Below are 27704 nucleotides of genomic sequence, written 5' to 3' on the forward strand. Positions count from 1 at the left end.
GACCTTGACCTTGGAGTTTGACCCACTTTTGCAAAATTTTATGAGACTTTAACCTTGGCCATAACTTCTGAACAGTTGGTGCTTGGGGTTTCAAACTTCACATTTGTATTCTTTGTGACAAGGTCTTCCTTTGGATACCAACAGCTTTGACCTTTTGACCTTGGCCTTGGAGTTTGACCTACTTTTGAAAAACTTTATAACCTTGGCCATAACTTTTGAACAGTTGGTGCTTGGGCTTTCATACTTCACATATGTAATCCTTGTGACAAGACCTTTTTTAGGATACCAACCACTTTGACCTTTTGACCTTGACCTAGGAGTTTGACCTACTTTTGAAAAACATTAACCTTGGCCATAACTTTTGAATGGTTGATGCTAGGGCTTTCATACTTCACATATGTAATCCTTGTGACATCACCTTCCTTTGGATACCAACCACTTTGACCCTTTGACCTTGACAGAGGAGTTTGACCTACTTTCGAAAAACTTTAACCTTGGCCATAACTTTTGAATGTTTGGTGCTAGGGCTTTCATACTTCACATATGTAATCCTTGTGACAAGACCTTCCTTTGGATACCAACAACTTTGACCTTGACGTTTTACTTACTTTTAAAAAACTTTAACCTTCGCCATAACTTTTGAACAGTTGCAGCTAGGGCTTTCAAATTTCACAGATATATTCCTCGAGACAAGACCTTTCTTTAGGTCAACATTTTTTTTATATCTTTTGGCCTGGATTTTGACTTGCATTTGAGAAACATTAACCTTCGCCATAAGCTGCCATACGGGGGCATCAGTGTTTCACAAACACATCTTGTTTTTTTTGGCAATGCAGATATGAAAATAAAAGCAGTATCTTCATGACAGACTGGAGTTGAAACCAATTAAATAATTTATGTATAACGTTAAACTATTATCTTCAGTATCATGATATTGTTTATTAAGTACTTATCTTTAATTTAAGTACTTTACCTGCATAGGCAGTAGCTTAACATGACAGTTGTTTATTGGTAGCAGTGAACTTGACAGTTGTTTACGGGTAGTAGTTTAACATGACAGTTGTTTACAGGTAGTAGTTTAACATGACATTTGTTTACAGGCAGTAGTTTAACATGACAGTTGCTTACTGGCAGTAGCTTAACATGACAGTTGTTTATTAGTAGCAGTGAACTTGACAGTTGTTTACAGGCAGTAGTTTAACATGACAGTTGTTTACTGGCAGTAGTGAATCATGACGGTTGACTGACAGCATATACCGAGTAGTTTCAACTCAGTTGTTACTGTATACTGAATTCACGTGAAATATAACGTCGGAGAATACATGCATGTATTACATGTTGCTGTCGTAGGGAAAAGGGGGTTTTTGATACTCAAGACTCAAACACTCCGTTGTACGTGTTTATTCTATATATTGCACATGTGACATGAACTATGATACAAAAACATAGCAGATGACATACATACATGTATATAATCGTTTGCAGTAAATAGTGTGGTAATGCTTATTTCAACGGTACATGTATCAACTAAATTCAAAACATTTATTTCGGATTCTGACATTTTAATAGCCATATGCATTTTAAGTCATGTAGATGTATTTCATCTATCAAAGAACAAAAATCCCAACAAGGCAAAATAACTCACTATAAATTCACGTACACAAAGGTCAAGGATACTCGAAGACTTAAAAGTGACATGATTTTGTATTTATTTCGATAGAACAAAATATTTGTGTTTCATAGCCAGATTTAATATTGTAGTATACTCTGATTAATAAAATTCAACATCAGCAGTTTTGGCAGATCAAACAAAAGAAGTGTGAACACGAACAGATCACCACTAAAAAAATCGGGTATGTTGTACAGGCTCACGTCTCTTGATTACTTATTTTCATGGAAGTCTTTGATAAACAATATGCCCCTGTAATGAATAGCTTGATGTGTGTGTCGAATTTCATGAAGCAGATTTTCAATTTCACCAATGCAAAATTACAAATTGGAATTTTCTGCAGAATTTTTTTAATATACATAAACACTGTACCATATTTTCGAAAGCAATCTCGTTTAGTCATAAATTTGCATCATAAATCTAAAAGACATTGATACGGTTGAAAAGAAATATGTATTTCCAAGAGACATTAAAGTTCACAATTCTTAAATATTTTTTGAAAAAATTACCTTTCCTTGTTTAAGCTTCACATTTTTAAGCTAGATATTTAATAGCTAACGTACTTTTTATAATTTCTGCCATATAATTCAAGTAATACATGTACGCTTGCTGCTCTGTAAAATACTTATTTAAAGGTAGATAACTCCATATCAAGTTTATGATATATAACCTAGTGAACTACACCCAACCAGGGCAGTTGTTCAGACAATAATTTGCTTATACTTTGACCAAATTCTTAGTCTTATAAATAAATCTTTAAGTAATGGTTATCTGAATTTGAAATCACTTAAATTTTAAAAAAAATTGGATTTGCATTCTGAAAACATTCTCTCTTTCTGTTCCAAAATGTCAAATGTTTAATATTTACATAGTTGAAATATGTTGACTGCAAAAATCTCTGCAAATGACAAGAATATGGTCAACAGGACATCAGGTAAAAATAACCTAGGCCTATACAAAGCCTAACCAGATGGGAAGGTTTCATATTCATTCCAAAACACAAATGATGGATGTAAGAGGCATTTTACAGTAAAATATTTCCAATAGCTGCATCTTTTCACTATTATACAGTGATACAAACACAAATTTTGTGCAACCAAATGGAAAGCACATATATTTTAATGTATATTCCACAGGAATTTTTACAAATACAAAGCTAGAATTTGTTTCAGAAATACTGCATCATAATATGAATTAATGATTTGTGTGCATATCATTCATTTAATGTAAATTATCATAAGATACATGAGAATATAGAAATGAATGACTAGATATCGCTATCTATCAAAAACAAAGGTATTATTCATTACAACTGTACACAACATCAAATTTAACATCCCTGACAAAGCTGTTTTGTTTTTCTTTGTGAATCATCATTTTTTCCTACTTCTACTCAGGGTCTTTGCTTTTGTGTATTAAAGCAAACATTATAATGGCTCATATATCTGTCAAACTCATCAACATGACCTCACATATATTCTGGCATAATCTAAATACAATGGTTGATTATTTGAAATGTGCAGTAAAACAGTATTTTCAACCCTATGAACTAATTTTTTCTCAATCTAATGAATATGCGGCATATGTAAACAACAAATTAAAAAAGTATTTGATGCCAAAAAATTCATCAAGTATAAATTGTAAAAGCTTATATTCAGGCTGTGACATTGATTTTAATAGGATACTTCAATTCTACATACTGTAATAGAATATGGCCTTAATAAAATTACAACATTAAATAACTACCTTTAAAATGTTTACATATACATTTTGTAAATATTGGTGTGCACCTTAAGCAATATAATATAATCCTCCTTTGTATACAATATTAACATTATATAGGTTACAAAGTCTATGGCAACAAAAGGTCAAGGTCATAGGTCAAATACAACATGAAACTGACAACAGTGGATCACAACCTTTAGAAAAACCTCCCCATTGGATAAATCCCTCCTGATAAATTATAAAAGTGACATTTTCTGTTACAAAACCTTATTCTTGATTAAAAATGATAATTTAATCATATCATGATTTTGATATATGATTTTCTATAAAATACACGCAAAAAAGATATGCCAATATGCAATAGATATATATATATTTTAACACACGTTTGTAGAAAGCCTTTTTTTTTTAAAACTTGTAGACTATATCAAAAATGTTGTGGGGGAAATGATACCCCATCACCAGAGAAAAAAATCTTGGTATAATTTATCCTGTTAAAGGCACACATTGTGGCATCCACTCCTAATGCCAGCTACACAATTACAACTTATCTCCAGTTTCAAAATAGCTTATGGGAATAAAATATGAACAAAATATTAAATGGTCATACCATACTCAGAGGATTTTCAGCTAAAGCTACATATACAGAGCCACAGTGTGTGAATTTACCTCAAAAGAACAAGGGTGCATTTGATTGGCATTCAGCAGGAATCTGGGCATACTTGAAGTGAAATTTCATTGCTCTGTTATGTGAAATTTTAGCATTCTTTTGATGTATCTGGTTCCTGTGAAGTAGGAAAGGGAAATATTTTCCTGATATTGTGTTTAGATTCGCTAAAAAATAACTCGAAAATATGCTAGATGAGTCATTTTGGTACAAACTGTTACACTTTTAAACACATTTTTTTAAATATTTGCGATCTCTGGGTCATCTCTCCTTGATATTAAAACGTTGTTATTTATGTTAACTGTTACTGTTGTCGTACATGTAACTATTAAGACTTAAATATTACAATCTGACAAGGTATATCATAGTAAATATATCATTTTCATAAGTGTGAAACTTTGTAAATGTATGTCCATCTGTAGTCAGCCAACCAAATCACGGATATTTAAACTATAAATGTTTCATACACATGATTCCTGCAGATCACATGCCAAATACACCCATCTTCTATCAACAAAAGCCTGACTAACCTCCCATGCATATCTGAATGAAGTCAGAATAAATCTTCATATCTATTTGATTGTCTGTTCTGTCAGCAAGAATAATCAACAAAGATTCTTTTTCTTTTTTTTCTTCATTGGACATTATCATAACAGATTTTAAATTTGAAAGACAGAAAGAGTATAGAAGGAGTTGAATTATCAATTCATAAGGTGTTTGTCTCATATGTAACATAAGGTTCTCCAAGAGTGATAACTCTGGTATTAGATATTTCATCAATGAATTATAAATGTATGTTACAATGGAACTGAAAATTTCATTCTTAATTTCAATACAAACACTTAAACAAAGCTAAAACCAAAAGAATTAATGGTAGATGTATTTATCAGAGTTTAAAAAGAAATAATAATGTTATTTATTCTATTAATCAAATATTTTCAAATATTTCCACATACCGGTATATAAAGTTCTGCTTGCTGCTATACATTTATTACAAACATTTAAAAAATGGGGTAATTATTAATTCAAATAAACTTTGTAAACTCTAAATACTATAATGTGAAATTATAAGAAAAAAATTACTGTTTGTACACCAATAGTGCATGATGTTCTTCACTAAAATTTTTTGGAAAAGGTTTGGTCTTATAAGCAGGAATTTTTTTTTCTCACAAATGTTGACCCTCACACAAACATGTAAACTAGACAGTACACATACCAGTTTATATGTCCCTTAGAAACAATGTGCATGATACACAATAATATCACACTATAAGAACAGAAATTGACAACATCATACACACTGGATATATACAGGTAGATGATGGTTTTAGATGATGTCATATCCCCCAAATGAACAGCTGATAGTCACAGATCATAGAAGCTGACATTTATGATTTTTTGTTCTAATTGGTTGTGGTTGCAACACTGCTCTACATGCTTCATCGAACACCTGCAAAAACAAATTTTATTACATGGTATCCAGTTTTTGTCCTTCCAGAATATTAAACATCATTAGAATGGAGGCGTTTCTCACTGCACTACTTTTTAATTTCAGAAAGGTCAAAAACAGTAAACCAACTATTATTTTGCAACAACTTTTATTATTGGATTGTCAGTTAAAATCCATCCAAGACTTTTAAATTTCGTGACTGAAAAAACATTCTTCATAAATACATCATCAAATAGAGCAGTAACAGTTATTCATGAGTAAAAGAAGGTTGCTTAACTCATCAAGGATATTTCTAGCACATGAATAAATGTTGATTTACAGTATCCATATGAAACTCTTTTATAACATTCCAGACAGTAAAATTCATCCTTATAGTTGATATCCTAAAGAAGTACCTGCTTTAGACCTCTTTGAGTGAGTGCAGAACATTCCATGTATTTTACAGCTCGGATTTTATTGGCTAACTTGATACCCTGTTCACGCTTCACTGGAGATAAACCTTGGGCAGCTAGCTGTCCTATCGCCTCTTTATTTTCTCGTAAATCTATTTTAGTTCCTGAGAAAGCAAAAATCCTTCATATCAGAATCCTTCATTGTCTTTAATACCTGCTGCTCAATTCTGTTGTTATTTTTTTTTTTTGAAATGCAGATGCATAGGACTTTTTTATTCCCCTCTTCATGGGAACTTCTTTTCAAAATAAATTTTAAACGTTCATGAAAAATTGTTCTAAATAGAAATTAGGGATGTCAACGAATATTCGAACATTCGAATATTCCTTCGATGCGTTAATATTCGAATATGAATTTAAGATTCGAATATTCGGTGTTTTTCAGATTTCACATAAAAGAGTGCGAAATTATCCCCGTTATTTTTTTTTTATAACTAGCGATCATTTTCGATCGCCTGATTTCTTTCATACTTTCTTATCTAATATATTTTCTAAATTATTTTGATTCGAGTAAGGTAAAAATAAACAAGATTTATTAAGGTTTAATACAAAAAGTACTTTCAATAGCTTAATATGATCGAATCTAGGAAATAAAACTCTTCTTAGCATGTCTAGGGCCGGTACACACGGCAGGCTTGCCTTGTAAGTCATGGAACTTAACTTCTAACCTTATCGAGTGTACACCCTTAATACACGTTTTTTCGAGCATTACAAGTCTGACTTATGAATAGAGCACTGATTTAGACTTAGCTGACCTTTTCTTCTCAGCCAATGAAAACATTCACCCAAGTGTCAATCTATTTTTATCAAACCATACAGGTGGGTAATTGAAGTAAACAAAAAGTATTTTCAAAAAAGTTTATGAGTGTATCCACAAATACACTGTTTAATCTTTTCCTCTTTTAAGAAGTACGAATGCATTGGTTAGTAAAATTATTACAGCGCCCTAGTAATATCGTCTTCTACTTTAATGAATGAATGCACTGTTAAAGACTGAAAAAACGTGGAATATATGGAAATGTTTATAATATTGTAAGTCTTGCCTTAGCGTGTGGACATGAAAGCCGTACAGCCTCCAAAAAACGTAAGGTTTTTGACTTATAAGGCAAGCCTTACCGTGTGTACCGGTCCTATGAGACATGAAGAGTAAACTTGTGAAAATAAATTTTATTAATCTATGATAGAATCAGTCTGTCATATCTTAAAGGGTTCAATTATGCATCAATTAATTGATTATCTCGGGTTGAATATATTCCTAAATTTTAAAATCATTATCGGACGCTAATGACCTATGAAAATAGTCTATGGAAGTGTTTGTTTATATTTTCAAAACATTGTATCAAAGAGATAATATCTCTTATTAGGCAGGTAATTATAATTAATTACATGTATTCAAATCTGAAGAGTTAGCGACAATCTTGCCCCTGGTTAGACGACTGGTTCGTCAGTCTGAGCTTGTATTAATATTCTTTGTTAAAATTATACTTTAAGTTGTATACGCTTAAATCGATTAATTATTTCAAACATTGACAAATCTCAAATGTAGAATACTTTTATTATATGTAGAATAAGTATACACCTTCAAAGTTCTATATCCAGCTTTACTTCCAAAAATCGACGCAAAACCTGTCATGAGAGTATGATGATGCACATTTAAAATAAACCAGATTATATCTATTTTATCGAATATTCGAATATATTCGAATACTTTCATCGAATATTCGAATATGAATTATTGACAAAATTGACATCCCTAATAGAAATCCATATTCCTTTTAAGTATATGTAAATTTGTGATCAAAATTATCCACAGAATCCAAGAAAACTGAACTAGCAAAATGTTATGTCAGCTAGTGTTTTCCAAAATATATTTCATCCACTCCATTTAATACCACACAGTTTGAAATCGACTCATTCCCATAACATTTTCTGTTGTGTGCCTGTGTGACATTTGGCACTACTTACCTACTAAAAGTATAGGTGCCTCAGGGCAATGATGTTTAACTTCTGGATTCCATTTTGTTGTTACATTTTCATAAGATGAAGGACTGACTACACTAAAACATATTAAGAAGACATCCGTCTGCAAATTAAAACAAAATTTCAATTAGGGTCTTGATCTGTAAATGCAAACAATGAATAGCAAGATATTATATATGTAATGTCACAAAATATTAAACCAGGGTTCAAATATAAAATAACTTTTTAGCTGCAAAACACTGTCCACCCCCCCCCCCCCCCCCCTAAAAAATATTAAACCTCATGTTTATGATAAAATAACTATTACATTTTGACAAAGGGTTCAGTTTTTCATAATAAAATACTGAATCAATACAGTTACAATGTATAACAACAAAACCTGTGGATATGAAAGTGGTCGTAATCTGTCGTAATCTTCTTGACCAGCAGTATCCCATAATCCTAAGCTGACCGGAACTCCATCTACCATCATGTTGGCAGTGTAATTGTCAAATCTACAGAAAAAAGGAATTATTTTTAATATTAAAAAGAAACTTATGAGCATTATGCTCAATAAAAGTGGGTACATGTATATATACAGAATCAACTTCTTGAATTCATGCTGATCAAGGCCCCAAGTTGAGGGTATATTTTTACTAAAATCTTTTGAATTCAAGATGAAGATATGTATAAAAGAGATACCTACTTTGTTTTATGTTCAAAACACTGTATGTACATGTATCATTTGAACAAAACAAAAATCTATTGGGTCAAATATGGTATATTAGTCAATTGCAAGTACAGGAAAATAGATTTTATTGTGTAACAGAAAATTAAGAAGTTGTGATCAAATCTTCAAAGCTGCCAACATTATAAAATTAAAAATCGTAAGGAGGGGGTCCAGAGTCCACTTAGGTCCCTGGCTGCTGAAGAATTTTGAATTCCATTTTGTTTACTTTAAATGACTGAGATCTCAAGTTAGCATATAATGGTCAATGACAATACAAGCAAGCGCTATAAGGACCACGACTTTTATTATAATATTGAAAACAGAAGGTGGACAGCTATGTAAATACCGATATTTCAAATTTTTGATGGAGTAAAATGGAAATCTTAAGAATAAATGGAGAATAATAAGGCATATTTAGATGCTCTAAACCATAAGACGTCCACCAAAATTGTAAGGGTTGGCAGCTCTGAATCTGAATTTGTTTTGTGTAAAGTTTCAAGAAATAACATGCCTCATTACATCAAACTTTTTAGTTTAGTGAAATCCTCAGTGGCTCTATTTTTATTTTGTTAATTTTTTGTAATCCAGATTTATTCATTGTGTGCTTGTTATGAAATGATGATGTAAGAAATACTAAAATACATTTCCCTTTTTCCTGATACTGCTCTCTGTTTTTGAAATTCTCAAACCATGACCTTTTTTTTTTGGTTTTCTCTAACAAAAGTATGAACCCTTACATCTGATGCCTTGTTCAAAATTCCTTTGAAAGGTCATTGAGTGCATGTGTGTTGTATATAAGTGTGCAATTTAACTCTGAGGTTGACAATTGAGAACTCTCAATTCTCAAACTTGATGGGGCCAAGAAAAAGAACTTTGAGGATTTGAAATATTAAGACTCTAATACAGATAAACAGAGTTGTTTGGACTTTCAACTCACTTTGATCGATATATCCATCAGATAAAGATATCAAAGATCAATTGTACATTGTCAACTCTTCATAACTCTTGTTCCATAAGATTTTTGACACAAGACTTATCAAGTGTCTCTTGACAATTCAAAAAATTAAGTGACAAGAGTTGAAGGCATATCAGTATTGGAAACAGGTTAGGAATCTCTGTCATGTAAGAATTCTCAACTGAATTTGTTTCAGCACAGTTGCTGGTATATATTCCCAAGGAAACTGTATATTTTGTTAATGTTACATCATTGATACATACATCCCTATAATATTAAATGTTGACTTACACTGTGGGCACATATTCCCCTGGAAAGCTGTCAGTGGTATAGGAGATCAGCATACACGTCTTTCCAACAGTACCGTCCCCAACTACAACACACTTGATTGGCCGACCCTGAGCCATGGCACACTTCTTATCAAACGATGTAATTTACTCTATCAAAAAAAAAAAAAAAAGGTGTACATACATCTTAATAAAAAATTGTGTACAGATGCCTTACTTAAAAACAACAACAGCATACAATATATTGTTTCACTGCATATTATCAAAAATTTAAATACAGTTATAAATACTATTCATCACCCTATAACATAATAAAATTTGTATACATTCACAATATGTTACCAAATGCAATACTGAAAATTAACATTTTTAAAATTAATGAGCATAAATTATATTTTTAAATAAATATGTGTATATCAGGGTTGTCCCTAAGAATTGAAATAGAAAGGGGACATTTAAAAAGTAGTTGGGAATCTTGGGTTCATCCCCTAATGGGGAGTTTAGGAGGAATACCAAAATAACTGTGGGATTGCATTATTATATAGACCGGGAAATTCCCTGGCCCCCGGGTCTTAAGGGTCAACCCTGGTATATGCTGATATGTAAGAATTTCATTTACTATACATGTTTAACAACCAAAGGACCTGATCATTACCGGTAGAATCCATAATTTACATGTATACAGTGGTAAATTTCTGTCAGTCAAGAAACAAATTAACAGATGCTTAGGTGAGATAACTTGTGTTTAGACAGATCTTACAGCACTTCTGGGCTAGTCAAACAAATATCAATACTGGATATCTCACTCCAAGTACAGGGTAGCAATAAAACTATCTATAAATGTATATATATGCAACAAGTATATAAATATTAAACAACTTTCAAGTATATATTTTGCTAGTGAACCGACATATACAATATAGAAATAATAGATTTTTTAAGAACGTATTTAAAATATAGCTTGAAAATATGGAGTTTTAGTGTTTGTATTTCAAAAATCAAAAAGTTCCTTATTTTTGACAAAATAAGTTACAGTAATCAAATTTTGTACAACCCTGTAGCAGGCAAGTGTAACATGACCTGGGCAGTAAATATATGTGTGCGGCTTTTATCTTTGAGGTACAGAGATAAGATGGTAGTTTACCATTTCCTCTGCAACCTACATGATGTCTGCTTGTCTAAATAGGAAATAAAACCCACTGATGATATTACAGTCCGTCTATGAAAACATTTGTGCATGTTTCATCCAAACACTGACTGCATGCAATGCATGTATCTGTAAATCAGCATTTTAGTATAAATAGAAAACTTCAAATTTGAAATAGATTTTTTTTTAGCTTCTATGTTAAGCTAGACCTCAAATGATTTCAGGACAAAACCTCTGGTTAACAACAATCTTCAGACACCTATTTCTCTTGAACTGATTTTTCAGCATCAACATTTTTTGCGTCTTAATTGTCTGTGACTTATAATTTATCCACAGTGACCATGCAGATGAGGATATTTTGGAAAAACCTCTGTTTTAAAACTTTTAATCCACTTTTTGATATATATATATTGATACAGTATATATATTTCTTATTTTCCAGTACGTTACACACATCTTAAATCAGACATCACTTTTCCAGGTAACCTTCATATTAGAATGTGACATCAGTGATTTAAATTTCTGGGCACAAAAAAACTGTTCATGGCATGGTAAAAAGTCTACATTTTTACAGTCACAAAGTAATGGCTATATTTTTTTTTCTTGATGACCTTGTCTAGTTTTCACAGTCACTGTAGTTCATAAACATTATAAACAGCCTCTGTATCAGAAAAGATATTTCTACAGTTGTATTATACTTAATGACAAAAGTAGTTCATACAATAAAAATCTTTTATCTCCATAATGCACATGCATGTAAGAACTGTCTTTAATTCATTTTCACAGATGTCTTCCTCTCATTTTCTTTACTCTAAAAAATGAGTCTTAGACAAACATGCATTACCATAATTAAATCTTCTGACTTGGAGGTAATTAGATATGCATAATACAAGTACACAGTACACATAGTTACTAAAATAAATTAACAGTAAATTGGATAGAATGTTATACACAATAAAAGTCAACACATATCATAAACAATACCTTTAATATTGATGCTTAACATTTTGCTATAAGCTTTAAAATATTAACTCAGAGCACCTATTTCTGTGACTATATTCAACATGGTCTACTTATGATGGGGGGATTGAAATGAAAAGAGATATACATGCAAAGTATAACACTGGGGGGTGTCAGCAGGATTCTTGATCATTCTCACCATAACTCTGCCTTGTGAAATGAGTTCATTCAAGAATAAGATCTTGAATCATTCTATCGCAGTATCAGGGGTGTGCAATTACCATCACCCTACGCGCCGCAGGGTTACTGATTTTAAACGCCGGAGCGAACAAAAAAATCTATGCTGCATTAGTCCATTGGGCTAGTTAATGTAAAACAAAAGTACTTAAGTAGCCATATAATTCAAACTTGGAGGTAATTTAACTTTGTTGCCAAGATCCATTTTAAATGTATATACATTGTGTACTGCTAGCAACAGTCAGTTCAGAGACAAACAACGTGTAGGTGGTTACACTAATAAGGTTAGTGAAGCTCCAGAAACTGCCAAATAAATTGATTAATAATAAATTATATAAAACTGACCATTCTTTGCATATTCAATTTACTGTAAAAATATGTATTTCTGTGGGGTCAAATTTTCAAGGTTTGATGAAAAAATATTGTTTTATGGGGATTTGATTTCATGGTTGGAGAAGTGTAGAGTAGTTATGTGTATGAAAGTCTAGAGAATTCGGAAACCATGCCAAACTTGTTCTCTCTAGATTTTCTGTGTAATTCAATGGACGCCTCTACATTTTACTTAATCAGAAGCTTTCAGTTTCAGTACTAGGTATATGACGTTCTGGTTTACAAAGTGTTTTATACGTCAAGTTCAAATCGGCAGACTATTAAAGGGCATTATTCAATCATTTCTGAAGCTAGGTCTCACCCGACACCGATAGGAAATGTGTAGATATTGATTAATCAATTGATTAAAATAAGGTGTGAACCAAGGCACCTCCCTAAATCCGAGATGGCAACTGTCATACCTTCACTCTTTTTATATGATATTTTTTAAATGTGCTTATTTCAGCGATTTTTGATTTTTATTTTAATGAGCGTATTCAGACACACCTAGAAAAACACATAATACACAAAATGTACCCAGCGTTTTTTTTTCCTTCTTTAACTGGTACAGATAAATGGTACCATTTCCAATGCCAAAAAACATTAATTTTTCCCAATTTCGAGACTAAAAATTCCCAATTCAACTGCCAAGCAACAGACTACGATGACATTGTAATTCTTTTTATATGAAACACTGTACAAGTTGATTATAAATCAAAAGTAGAGATTAGTCGTAATATGGCGGGACATGTGGTGTAGACAGCGTAGTGTCATATATTTTGACAAATTGAAAGCATGAAAATGTGAAAACAGGGGATACTGATATGAAAAAAAATAAATATTTGTTGTTTATTCTTTAAAACACGGAGTAATAGGTAATGAGGTTGGAATAAACACAAAATATGTTTCATTTGTTCAAATGAGAGAAAATTCTCCTTTGTTCTACTTTGATGCTATTTTTCCCAATTGAACCAGTACCGGACCCTTTCCCAATGGTTAGAAAAAAATCGCTGGCAACATCCTGAATCCAAGTGCCAATGTTCAGTGTCATAATCAGTAAACAAGAAGATGATGAGTAAAGAAGAATTGCACAGACAAGAAAATCATTTATAACTGTTATTTATTTCGGTAGTTTTGTCCTCAACAAAACAAAACACTTATTAGGTTTGTGACTGACTGTCCACACTGAAATATGGCAAGTTGTTCAAGGACTTGAACAACCCGCCATATTTCTGTAGACAGAACTTAGTCACAAACCTTGTAAGTAATAATGTAGAAGTCCATTGTAATGACAAGCTAAGATGTTCAAAATAATTATTGGCTAAAATAAAAGACTTGAATTGTGAAGAAAACACAAATAAGGCTTTGAAAAAAAGAGAAAATAAGCATAATTTTCATCACAATCACCTCTTATATTATAACGCACACCTAATAGATATGTAAATCAATACTTCGTCGGAGGAAATTCGAAACAATTTCATTCATGCAAATTTTTATTTTACTCCGAGATCGACTGTCACAGTAGAACTGCAATAACCAGGATTTCACATTAATCTTTAAGTATACATTCTATACTACACTTTTTATTTGGTTCTGTTCTAATATGGCGAATCTAAATATACACGAACGTGATGAGGTATGATTCAGCGACAGATTTTCATCATGGCCTCACCCGCCGTCCCTTCACACAAAGAAATCGGCAATAAAACCCTTGCATTACTTATCAGTAAACAATTGAAATACTTACGTATATATTCTCTTTCTTGTTATGTACCAGAAGATCATATAATCATTATTATCAAGTCTTTCTTAGCGTTAAATTTTAGAAGAATCGCAACAGAAATTGTTCAGACAGTTGCCATTTTTATGCATCGCAGAGATATGCTATTAATAACTGACCAATGAAAATGCCCAGTACAAAGATAGATTCGCGACTCCTTCCAAAAATATTCTGGATTTACACTGAAACATATTTCCATTATTTTTTTTTCATTTTTTACGCAAGATTATTATTTAACCCTATTATTTACATTTAAAAATAATCATTTTTTCCACATGAAGAGCATAATTCTTTCCTTTTTTTTTGGGGGGGGGGGTTAATATAGATACTTCTGATTAAAAAAAAATCTGTTATTTTTTTATTCCGGGGAGGGGGGGGTTAAAGAAAGTAAGGAAGGGAGTAGACCCCGTCCTTTATCATAGTAAAAATATGAATTACAGCATGATCAAACAATTTTCAGATGCGACCTCATTTACTGATGATAGGTGCATGACTTATAATTAATGAACCCCGGATTAAATCTGACAACAATGTATCAACACTTGTTAAAAAAAAGAAATAAAAATAGAAAGATGTCGTACTCTTACCCCCCCCCCCCCAATTTTCTTTAATTACAGAAGGACGAGGAATGTTAACGTTTTCTTCTCCTTTAACAGATATTTAATGTGTGTGTGTGTGTTTGCCTTTTTTATTTTATTTTATTTTATTATTTGGGGGGGGGGGGGAGGGTCACTTACAAGAAAACCATTTGCTTGATGGGATGTCCTGTAACCAAGAAACTGAAGGTATGCCTGTCCTTAAAGTCATTGTCTGGTGACGGTGGTGTTAGAGAGAGAGAAAGAGAGAGAGAGAGAAATTGTTTATAAAACAAGGAGTCTATTTTCTTTTCCTTTACATATCATTCCCTAGAGGGGGGGGGGGAAGCTTGGCATTATGGGGTCCATTTTTCTTAATGAAAGTGAGTTTAGTAACCCAAAGTTATCATGTAGGTATTTTTATCATGCATGTACATGTATATTTATCTAAATAAAATGAACATTTTCGGGGCTCTGAAACACGTTATCCCCATGTATATCCATTCTCATCACAGGTAGATCTGCTCAAAAATATAAGTTTTCTTGAACCTACGCAATCTTACCGGCATCTTTCGGAGGAAATTTTGTAAATAAAATTGTTTTCTAAGATCATAGTTCGTGTCAACATCTTTGTGAAAAGTATACAATTTACATCCTAAGCATCTAAGCTGCAGACAACTCATCTAGTAATATAAGTAAAGCTTGTAGTAATTTTGTTTCAATGCATTTTTTTTAATGAAATTTTTTTCACGGAACCTCCATGCAGAAGCCCCCCCCCCCCATGTGCACTGGGAATAAAATGACCGTTCCCTAACATATTACTTGTAAATACATATATGTATAATCGTAAATACGTTCAAATATCGCAGAAGATACTATGTATTCCTTGTATTTAAATACGTCATACCTACATACCTGACAAGGCTGTAATCGTAATCAAAGAAGACAAGGAAACTATAAATTGAAACTCTCTCCTTTTACTTTTCTCAGATATATCCAACTACATAAGTATCAAAAACATGTTTTTTTTCCCGGGTACCTATTTTTTTTATTATATCCAACTTACTAGAAAAAAAAAATGCATACAGGTATTGGTGCTTTTTAATCACTTTTCTTTTTTTCCCATAGGCCTATAGATATGCTTGTAATGACTATCACAATGATGAATTTTGAGGAAAAATGCATGCATAGATACATATTACTTTGTGATATTTTTCTAAGAATTTTACATGATGGCTTATTTTTAGAACCCAAGGGACAAACAATCTAACATTGTATAAATATAAGTAATAAATTAAACATCAATAAGTCACTTTTTATAACTTTCTTTAAACATTCCAAAATTACCACAAACTCTGGAACCATCTTGTACACGTAGGAGGGAGTCATAACCTCACACTGCTTTTTTCAATTGCCCTATACATTTATCATGTTGTAAATTTTGAATATACCTCCCCCTAGTAAATTCAAAATTTACAACATGATACATTTAGTTCTGGGGAAGGTGAAAGTCCTGATAGAGGCCAAAGAATCTTGTATGGGGAAAAATGATGCTGTCCTCTTGTTGATGAGAATTTAATGTAATTTGTTGATTTGTAAAAAGAAATAGGATAATATATATTGATACATGTATATATATGTAAAGAATTTATTAACTAGTTCTGTATATTTATTTTAGATTACATGTATCTCCTTTTATTTATACCCTACATAAAAATGCATGGGGAAAATAGAGTGACCGTTCTTTCTTCCAATCACGTGACGTCACCTAGAAAGACTACTGTGACGTCGCTAAGGAATAATGCTATGACGTCACAATTGCTCACTCTTATCAGCGGATAAAAGTGGTGATTATTTCTGTTACAAAAAATCCCGTACGGTGAGTATTTCTATTAGAAAATCCCGTATGCTAGTATTAGATTTATGAAATAACTTTTATTACATTTAAAGAATGTAGTGAAATTTAACGGACCTGCTGATTTACAGAGGGATTATACCAAAATAAAAAAAGACGAACGTGTGACTTGTGATGTAAGAGTTCTGTGGCACTCTTTTTTAAATAGTAGTGTCCGTCCACCAGTAAAAAAGGAGGGGGGGGGGGGAGGTCGACAATACTACTCTTCTTCCAGTTATTCAGATATTATGTGCAGCTTTTTTCTTTTTATTTAAATTTTCAGAACACACGGTAATACCGGGTAGAATTCTTTCTTCTTCAGCTACTAAGGGGTAATTTTCCTCACTTTTCAAATGTAATGTTCATGTGATTTCGGATGGTCGTTCTTAATCTCGATTTTATAAAGAACAGTTGAGTAAACCATCACAAAAATTCCTTTTTGTTCTGTAAATATAATATCCCTTTTTAAGCTCACTTGTTGAAGTGAGATGAAATCATGAAAGTATGTTGTCTTGCTTCAGAGGCTCTGCCTGACTAGGTTATTTTTTCCCGACGAATAGTCACATTATTTTTGTTTTAATAATGCGGCTATTTTTTTTTTTTATTTAATAACTTTCCCCCCAGTGATCACTTTCGAACATGCATGGTATGCATATATAGTTAAATGTAATAAGATTTTAACGATTATGAGTTTGTCCTTAATTTGATAATACTATATTGTCCTAAACGGACAAATTTAAATATTTGATATTAAATAATTATTATGAAATTGTATTGCAGATCATTGCCGAAGAAGAAATATCTTTGGAAATCCACACACTCGTCCTTATTAAGGATCAAACGTATCAGCCTTATAAACTGAGCTTTGACACAGTTACACAGATCAACATATCTGAATCATTCCCATTAGTAAGAATTTAACAGAATTTCTATAATTGTAGACTTGATATTCTCCCACTTTGTTCAAACAAAACGTTAATTAAGTTTTCTGTCAGTTTCTTTCTTTCTAAATGTATGTTCTTTTTTGTCTTTCTTTTCTTTGTTTTTAGCGTATTGGCAATTTTGAATTTTTTATTTCTTTGCTTATTTTTAGCTCACCTGAGCATTAATCCGTCGTCTGTAGGTATGTCGTGCTTGTCGTCTTAAAACTGCCTCATTTTCATCTTCTCCAAAACCACTGGGTCAGCTTCAATGAAACTTGGCACAAAGTATCCCTGAGTAAAGGGCATTAAAGTTTGTTCAAATAGGTACCAGTGTGTCCCTTTCCAGGTTCATACTTCATGTAAGAAGTCACGAAAATCAAAAGAAATGGGTTGGTGTTTGGTGTTTGCTCAAGATAGAGCTTCTGGTAAAGTCAGCAGCATTGAGAGGCATTTGTCTAAGACATAGCTTCTGGTAAAGTCAGCAGCATTGAGCGACATTTGTCCAACACAGAGCTTCTGATGAAGTCAGCGGCATTGAGCGGCATTTGTCCAACACAGAGCTTCTGGGTCAGCGGCATTGAGCGGCATTTGTCCAAGACAGAGCTTCTGGTAAAGTCAGCGGCATTGAGCGGCATTTGTCCAAGACAGAGCTTCTGGTAAAGTCAGCGGCATTGAGCGGCAATCGTCCAACACAGGGTTTCTGGTGAAATCAGCGGCATTGAGCGGCATTTGTCCAAGACAGAGCTTCTGGTGAAGTCAGCGGCATTGAGCAGCATTTGTCCAAGACAGTGCCTCTGGTAAAGACAGCGGCATTGAGCGGCATTTGTCCAACACAGAGCTTCTGGTAACTTCAGCGGCATTGAGCGGCATTTGTCCAACACAGATCTTCTGGTAACTTCAGCGGCATTTGTCCAACACACAGCGTCTAGTTAAGTCCAACACGGTACTTCTGCTAAAGTAGTTGCAAAGTTTAAATAACTTATATGAAAAGTTGAACTTTTTTCAAAAAAATGCTTTTATTCACTTTTGTACAATGAAAATTCTTTTGCCTTAAAAAGATTCACAGAAGGCCTGAAAAATTAATGTGTGCAACTGCATAAATAATGTTTTGTTTAGACCAAGGATAGAAGAATCTGAAATACAATTAATTCTTTTTCTACTGATAGAATTACTTATAATTAAGATAAGGTTTATCATTCTATCTATGAAAGGTACTGTAAAGATATTTGTTTTTCTTTAATGGCAAGGATTTGATCATTAATTAGCATTTATGTTTCCCCCTTTTCTTTTGATAATATTTTCATTAGTATCTAGATAATACCATAATATTAGACTAAACTGACTTCACTAAATAGCATAATTCTGGCCTGTTATTAGTCAAGAAGCATGCTAATTAAGCATTAAAGTAATGGCAGTCAGATACATACTTATCACCAGTGTGTGATTCTGTCCCAAAATCTTAGCAAGTGTTTAAAACCCAAAGATGATTAGGCACATACTGTTAATCATCTGGCTTCAATATTCTAATTTTGTAAGAAATGTAATCATTGATATTGCTTGATTATCACTATTAACTTAAGGGCATCCCATGCATAAGTAGCAAAAATATATCTTTGATCTTTAATTTTAAAATTAAGGAAAATATGTAAAGAGTCCATAAATTGAGGTACATTAGAAAAAGCTTTACCATGAGATTTGTTTCAAAATTATCACAAAATAGATGTCTAATTAGAGTCTAAGGACTAATTAATGTCCCCCATTCAATATAAGTTAAACCACAAGAAAGAATGCCCCTTCCATATAAGGTCACTACATGAAGAATACCACTCAGTTTGTATTAAGTCACTTCATAAACAATGCAGCTTATTCCGTATAAGGTCATTACATGAAGAAAGCTGCTTATTCCGTATAAAATTACTTCATGAAGAATGCCACTTATTCCGTAAAAGTTCACTACATGAAGAATGCTGCTTATTCTGTATAAGGTCATTACATGAAGAATACTGCTTATTCCGTATAAGGTCACGACAGGAAGAATTCTGCTTATTTTGTATAAGGTCACTACATGGAGAATGCTGCCTATTCCATATAGGGTCACTACAAGAAGAATGCTGCTTATTCCGTAAAAGGTCACTACATGAAGAATGCCGCTCTTTCCATATAAGGTCACTACATGAAGAATGCCGCTTATTCCGTTAAAGGTAACTACATGAAGAATGCCACTTATTCCGTAAAAGGTCACTACATGAAGAGTGCCGCTTATTCCGTTAAAGGTCACTACATGAAGAATGCCACTTATTCCGTAAAAGGTCACTACATGAAGAATGCTGCTTATTCTGTATAAGGTCATTACATGAAGAATACTGCTTATTCCGTATAAGGTCACGACAGGAAGAATTCTGCTTATTTTGTATAAGGTCACTACATGGAGAATGCTGCCTATTCCATATAGGGTCACTACAAGAAGAATGCTGCTTATTCCAAATAAGGTCACTACATGAAGAATGCCGCTCTTTCCATATAAGGTCACTACATGAAGAATGCCGCTTATTCCGTTAAAGGTCACTACATGAAGAATGCCACTTATTCCGTAAAAGGTCACTACATGAAGAATGCCGCTTATTCCGTTAAAGGTCACTACATGAAGAATGTCACTTATTCCGTAAAAGGTCACTACATGAAGAATGCCGCTTATTCCGTTAAAGGTCACTACATGAAGAATGTCACTTATTCCGTAAAAGGTCACTACATGAAGAATGCCGCTTATTCCGTTAAAGGTCACTACATGAAGAATGTCACTTATTCCGTAAAAGGTCACTACATGAAGAATGCTGATTATTCCGTATAAGGTCACTACATGAGGAACACTGCTTATTCTGTATAAGGTCACGACGTGAAGAATGCTGCTTATTCCGTTTAAGGTCACTACATGAAGAATGCTGTTTATTCCATATAAGGTCACTACATGAAGAATGCTGTTTATTCCATATAAGGTCACTACATGAAGAATGCTGTTTATTCCGTATTAGGTCATTACATGAAGAATGCTGCTTATTCCATATCAGGTCACTACATGAAGAATGCTGTTTATTCCGTATTAGGTCATTACATGAAGAATGCTGCTTATTCCATATAAGGTCACTACCTGAAGAATGCTGCTTATTCCATATAAGGTCACTACCTGAAGAATGCTGCTTATTCCATATAAGGTCACTACATGAAGAATGCTGTTTATTCCGTATAAGGTCATTACATGAGGAATGCTGCTTATTCCATATCAGGTCACTACATGAAGAATGCTGTTTATTCCGTATAAGGTCATTACATGAAGAATGCTGCTTATTCCATATAAGGTCACTACCTGAAGAATGCTGCCTATTTCGTATAAGGTCACTACATGAGGAACACTGCTTATTCCGTATATGCTAATTACATGAAAAACTTGCTCATTCTGTTTATGGTCACTACATGAAGAATGCTGCTTATTCAGTATAAGATCACTACATGAAAAATGTTGCATTCCCGTATATGCTTATTAGATGAAGAATGCTGCTAGTTCTGTGTTGGACTTTACCAGAGGCACTGTGTTAGTCAAATGCTGCTCAATGCCGCTGACTTTATCAGAAGCACTGTGTTGGACAAATGTCGCTCAATGCCGCTGAAGTTACCAGAAGCTCTGTGTTGGACAAATGCCGCCCAATGCCGCTGACTTTACCAGAGGCACTGTGTTGGACAAATGCCGCTCAATGCCGCTGACTTCACCAGAAGCTCTGTGTTGGACAAATGCCGCTGACTTCATCAGAAACTCTGTCTTGGAGAAATGCCGCTCAATGCCGCTGAAGTTACCAGAAGCTCTGTGTTGGACAAATGCCTCTCAATGCCGCTGTCTTTACCAGAGGCACTGTCTTGAACAAATGCCGCTCAATGCCGCTGACTTCACCAGAAGCTCTGTGTTGGATAAATGCCGCTGACTTCACCAGAAACTCTGTCTTGGACAAATGCCGCTCAATGCCGCTGAAGTTACCAGAAGCTCTGTCTTGGACAAATGCCGCCCAATGCCGCTGACTTCACCAGAGGCACTGTGTTGGACAAATGCCGCTCAATGCCGCTGACTTCACCAGAGGCACTGTGTTGGACAAATGCCGCTCAATGCCGCTGACCTCACCAGAAACTCTGTGTTGGACAAATGCCGCTCAATGCAGCTGACTTTACCAGAAGCTCTGTCTTGGACAAATGCCTCTCAATGCCGCTGACTTCACCAGAAACTCTGTCTTGGACAAATGCCGCTCAATGCCGCTGAAGTTACCAGAAGCTCTGTCTTGGACAAATGCCGCTCAATGCCGCTGAAGTTACCAGAGGCACTGTCTTGGACAAATGCCGCTCAATGCCGCTGACTTCACCAGAAACTCTGTGTTGGACAAATGCCGCTCAATGCCGCTGACTTTACCAGAGGCACAGTGTTGGACAAATGCCGCTCAATGCCGCTGACTTTACCAGAAGCTCTGTTTTGGACAAATACCGCTAAATGCCGCTGACTTTATCAAAAGCACTGTGTTGGACAAATACCATGTTTTGACTCTCAGAAAAGTTTTTAAAAACATCTTACCCAAGATATTTCTTAGTACTCGTAGTATTCTATAAACTAAAAGTAATCTTTCGTGACTTCTTACATGAAGGAATAGCCCCCTTTCCAAGGGGAGAAAATCAAGAAAAGACAAAAACAGGTTGAGGTCATTAAAAAGATTTTTCCAGACAGCCACTGGGTCATAGAAATAAACTAATGTGAAAACTTCCTGATTAGTGTCAGTTCAGGTTGCTTCAGATCGGGTTACTGAAGTAGGCTGGGTCACGTTAAAGGATTACAAAATAACGTAGGGGTGCATAGGGCGAACACTAGTGCAAATTCAAATTTGTTCAAACCATAGCCCCGATGGGTAGGGTTGGGCCACAATAGGTAATTTAAGTTCTAAATGGAATACAAAGGAAAAATCTTTAAAAATCATTTCAAGAATAACAGGGTCGTGATTAAGCAAATCCTCAGGTAGTGTAGAATCAAACGTGTTCAAATCATTATCATGGCCCCCATGGGAAATGTGGTGCCACAAATGGGGGAGGGGCAAATTTAAGATGGAACCACATGTATGTAGAAAAAATGGTAAAAACCTTTACAGTAACTACACAATTTAAATCACATTATTATGCAATAATATGCCTCAGAAAATGCCGGTTTAAATTCATTCAGACCATCTTCAAATGGTTTAGGCGATGCCAAGTAAAGGGTCAAATACTGGAATACGGTGTAAAGGAAAAAAAAATCTTTTAAAAATCCTTTTCTAAAAACTGCAGTACAACAATAATCATATTAGTTGTATGGAAGCATCCCAATCTAGTGCAGATTTTTATTTGTTCAAATCATGCCTTCTGGTATGAGGTGGGGATGAAATAGGTTAAACAGTATTCAAAATTTCGATGAGAATATGTAGAAAATTTAAAAGCAAAACAGGGACAAACAGAGATCATATTGATATCTAGGGTGGAACCAAAATTTGGGAAATTTCACGGGAATATCAAGGGGATTAAAAAAAATAATAATAATCTTCTGAAGAAGTAGGGCCAAGATGACTCGGGTGAGCGTTGTGTCCCTTTGACCTTCGTTGGTCTTTAGATGGTAAAACATATCTGTGAGGTAATAGAAGTGCCTTGCCCCACCCTCGGTCACTTAGTTTCTTTCTTTAGGTTAAGATGCATCAACACCAGTTTGAATACCCCACTGTCATTCAGTTCTATCAATTTCTTTTCTAGGATAGATTGGATAAAATGGACCCCGGTTACAGGGATAGCCCGAGCCTGGGCGTGATTGAGGTAACTTTTATCTATTAGTCGACTTTATGATTTGATTTTACTCGCTGTCCATCTTATATATATTTAGCATCACTCAGTAATGTGGGTGTGTACAAAGGCAGAATTACAGTAATTCGTCTTTTCTTCCTGTGTCAATACTTTTTGCGACTTTGCTTGTTTTTGCAACGATTAGTCTGTGTATCTTAACAATTATCATTACAGAAATCTAGAAATGGATTGGGGGGGGGGGGGTTAAACGAATATTCAAACTGGCGGATAATTTTTTGGTTTGCAGTGTTCGGCGTTTAAGAAGCTTTGAATGTACATCGTATTATGTAATAAAAATTGGACAAAGATGCAAAAGGAAATGTTTAACCTGCCCCTTTTCGTGTCAGAAAAGGAGAGGTGTCTACTTGTTAACAAATACAGAGTACATGTTGTTTCAGTTAAAGATCACTCTTGTTGGTCAATTAAGCTGAGGTTTACAGATATGCCTTTCCCATTAGAATAATTTCAGATCATAATAAATAAAATAAGAAATAAAATAAGAAAAAGATATGATTTACATGAATTTGTTGAATTAAAAAAAATCAATTTGACGTTCGTTCATATACAAATGTGCCTCTTTTATACAATATACATGTATATATATTACTGAGCTATAATTTGTACGACAGGAAGAAGATGTTGACGTTGAACAAGAAAACGAATCTACTCACATCTTATCGAGAAGGGAACTGGTAGGTGTCTAGATCACATTTGTAAGAAGGCATATGTATAAAATAATATATTTTGACATTTTAGTGCTTTATATAAATTTCCATCCTTGACCTTGTATTAAGATATATTTTGACATTTTATGCTGCATTTAGAAGAAATCTTTTGTTGTTGTTGGTGGTGGTGGTGTTGTTGAATAATTTTGTGTTCCTTTAATATTTGACCTCTCTCTGCTCCTAGACGACCGCTAGCTCCACTATGCTCATGATGAACCTTGTTAAAGATGTACAACTAGAAAGCAGTTACGAGAGATTTAGACCGGTTAGATCTTTTCTGTCCAATTAGTAAATGAATAATTTTACAATAACGATTTAGCTAGACTTAATTAAGTATAAAATAAGTGTAAAAACTCGATTGGCAATAAGAGAGATGGTAATAAAAAGAAGTATCGAAAGTTTGAACCCGGAATATCAGTAACTTTCACATTCGATATCTACTATATGCCACTTGAATATTTATTTAAATTAATATTATACAATTATTGCTGGTTTTTGAGGTCAATACGATGATTTAGACACCTGAGGAGTACAATATTCACCGAGCCCGAAGGGCGAGGTGAATATTGTACTTCGAAGGTGGCTAAATCATCGTATTGACCGAAAAAACAGCAATAATTGTTTTATTATATGATTCAATGATTAAATGACACACACTCATTAAGCAATCCGTGCCATCTTACTTGTTCACATCTACTGAAGTACTAGCCGAATATCAGAGAAACGGAGTTAAAAAACCAGTTGTATTATTTTGAAAATTTTAATTCTAGTTTAGGTGCAATGTAGAAAAATAAATGTCAGGCAATATATAGGATTAATTTTGAAAAAGGGGGCATTAAAAAGGGAAAAAAATGACAACGTACCTGAAAACAAATCTTTGACTAGCCCCCCTCCCTAAAAAAGGAAAAGAATTCTCCCAAATCAAAATTTTATTTGGTGGGATGTAAAGGTACATAAACCTTTCGAGGGGAGGGGGGCTTACAATGAAATTTTTTATCCTTAAAATTTAAATTAAAACTTAACATTCTCAAAAGGTGGGGAGAGGGGCAGGACTCCTGCACCCCCCCCCCCTCCCCGACCCCTCACCCAAGAATCTATGTGCCTTAATGTTATGTTCATATGAGTGGATGTCATATGCAAGTGAAATAACTTTCCAAAACTATTTGCATCAATTTGGAATTTCCCTATCTATTTCTAGTCCAATGTAGAATAAATAATTCCTTATATTGACCTGGAAGATCACGTGCAGGTCAATATAATGTAGTATTTTTCTAACATTGTTGGATCTCAGCCAATCAGAGAGATGGGAATTATTCAATCATATAATAATCTTTTATGTTTACACTAGTCGTCAACTGCGGTTGTTTTGCCTACTATTTCCGAGGAGTTGGAGGTACTGGAAAAGGTAATCACGCTTGCGCACTAATAACCAATGGAAACCGTGCATTTTTCTGTGTGTGTAGCAAAAATAGTAAAGGTCATTTTCAAAATAAATTGTCGGAATTTCTTTGTATAATTTGAGTATTCTTTTTTATACAAAATATATATCATATCAATGAACAAATATGATGTTTTATCCTTTAGACCGGGCAGACCTCACCAATTTCCACCAAAACTGTCAATTCTAAGGAGAGCATTGAGATGGAGGTAATGCTTTTTGAAAATTTTCACTAAAACTATTCATACACATTATATATGTGTTTTATTGGATTTCTGTGTAAACCACAACCCTGTTTCAGTTAATGATATTTTTTCACTTAGGCTAGGAGACTGTCTATTACGGCTATACACAGTGCCTTTTCTGCCGCTGTAATGGTATCAGAGGGAGGTTGCCGAGCACGTGTAAAGGTAAGAAAACATGAACAAACATATTTGTATAAAAGTTCATTAAAAAAGTTATGAATTTTGGCGGATGACACCACTTTTTTCTTGCGGAGGAACTTATTTAATTTGACGTCTTCAAATGTTTACGAGGGTCGTTCAATAAATAATGCAATAGGTCATCTAAAAGTAAGAAAAGTAAGTAATACATATTCTAAATATTTTCAATCCCTCAAAGCATTCCCTGTTATCCTTTACATATGTCTTAAGTTTTTGTACCCATGACCAGAAAACCTCAGCATACCCATCTTTCGGGATGCCCAAAAGACACTGATGAATATCACTTTCCATGACATGTCTAATATTGTACAATCTTCCTTTGATTGTTTTCATGCATTTTTAGAATGAATCTCACAATGGCTGAGATCTAGCGAATATGGGGGATGGCAAAGCTCTGTTAAATTTCTTTTCTTCAGAATTTCATTTATTTCTCCGTGCTTATTTGCAGCAGCTTGCCAGGTGCAAGAAAATTACCCTGGGTGTGGCATTTGGACTTCCTTTGCAAGAAATCTGTTTATCTTTCCTCAGTGCAATTTGAACATAAAAGTTACCATTGATGGTCCTTCTTTTGGGTGTATCTACATGTTTTACTGGACCTCTTGAAAAAATGAAAACTAATAAAACATGCTTGGAGCCCTTGTTTCTCTTTACTGTAATAAGAACAATAGCTTTTTCTTTGATTCCACATTTTATTATTGATCTTACTTTTTGGCTATAAAAAGTGCACCCATGTTTCGTCATCCATCACACAATTTTAACAAATCTTCTATTTTGTTAAGATATTTGTTTTTAAGTAAACCGTTGGCACAATTAATGCGTATGTATCTCTTAGACAAGTTTAAGAAAATAAGGCACATATCTGATAGAAATATTATTATATTCATTTCCGTTGTCAGAGTTCTATAAAATGTCATGACGATGAAATGCTTAGTTTTTAGCAATGTCTTTGGATGTAAATCTGACATTTTCAGATATCATATTGCACATTGCATCAATAATTTTTGGTGTCCCTACAAATTTCCATCGACCAGTTTGACTGTTATATTTTAACTCTCCTTTTTTCTTTTGAATTTCTTAATCAATCTGAAAACTATACAGCGACTATTCTTTCCGCATAAAAAAATCATATCTTTAATATGAATTCTTCGGCGATTTATGTAAAGAAGCACACTTTTCACATACGCTCTCATTTTCATCTTCTTGGCAGAGATCATTTTTAAACAGTTTTCAGCTCAGTGTAGTAACCATGCATACTTTAAAAGTGAATTTCTTTGCAAGGAAATAGGAAAAATCATGGAGTTTTCTGTGATTAGGAGCTCTTTAATTGAACGTTTCAACAGTGAAAAAATAAAATTGAATAGATCGACATTTACTATGATATACTGTTTGTTGCATTATCTATTGAACGACCCTCGTACTCCTTGGATAGTAAT

General features: G+C 33.8%; 3 protein-coding genes across 3 annotated transcripts in view; 2 read left to right on the forward strand and 1 right to left on the reverse strand.

Moving 5' to 3' along the window:
- The window catches only part of LOC133180983 (fumarylacetoacetate hydrolase domain-containing protein 2-like), a 223724-nt gene that overhangs the window by 72030 nt on the left and 123990 nt on the right, over positions 1-27704 (forward strand). The window lies entirely within an intron of this gene.
- LOC133180973 (ras-related C3 botulinum toxin substrate 2-like) lies at positions 1386-14487 on the reverse strand. Its single transcript, XM_061315457.1, has 6 exons — positions 14352-14487; positions 9896-10043; positions 8320-8434; positions 7926-8043; positions 5907-6067; positions 1386-5511 (listed from the first exon to the last, which is right to left on the reverse strand). The coding sequence occupies exons 2-6, from the start codon at positions 10009-10011 to the stop codon at positions 5434-5436; spliced, it is 588 nt and encodes a 195-aa protein (XP_061171441.1). The 5' UTR covers positions 10012-10043; positions 14352-14487; the 3' UTR covers positions 1386-5433.
- Positions 24585-26809, forward strand: LOC133181174 (uncharacterized). The gene is made up of 5 exons (XM_061315714.1): positions 24585-24655; positions 25739-25795; positions 25975-26037; positions 26152-26238; positions 26720-26809. Exons 1-5 carry the CDS (start codon positions 24593-24595, stop codon positions 26807-26809), a joined length of 360 nt encoding a protein of 119 aa, XP_061171698.1. The 5' UTR covers positions 24585-24592.

Source organism: Saccostrea echinata, unplaced genomic scaffold (assembly GCF_033153115.1).
Source record: "Saccostrea echinata isolate AGI-Se365-2 ecotype Australia unplaced genomic scaffold, CSIRO_AGI_Sech_v1 ptg000008l, whole genome shotgun sequence".
NCBI lineage: Eukaryota > Metazoa > Mollusca > Bivalvia > Ostreida > Ostreidae > Saccostrea > Saccostrea echinata.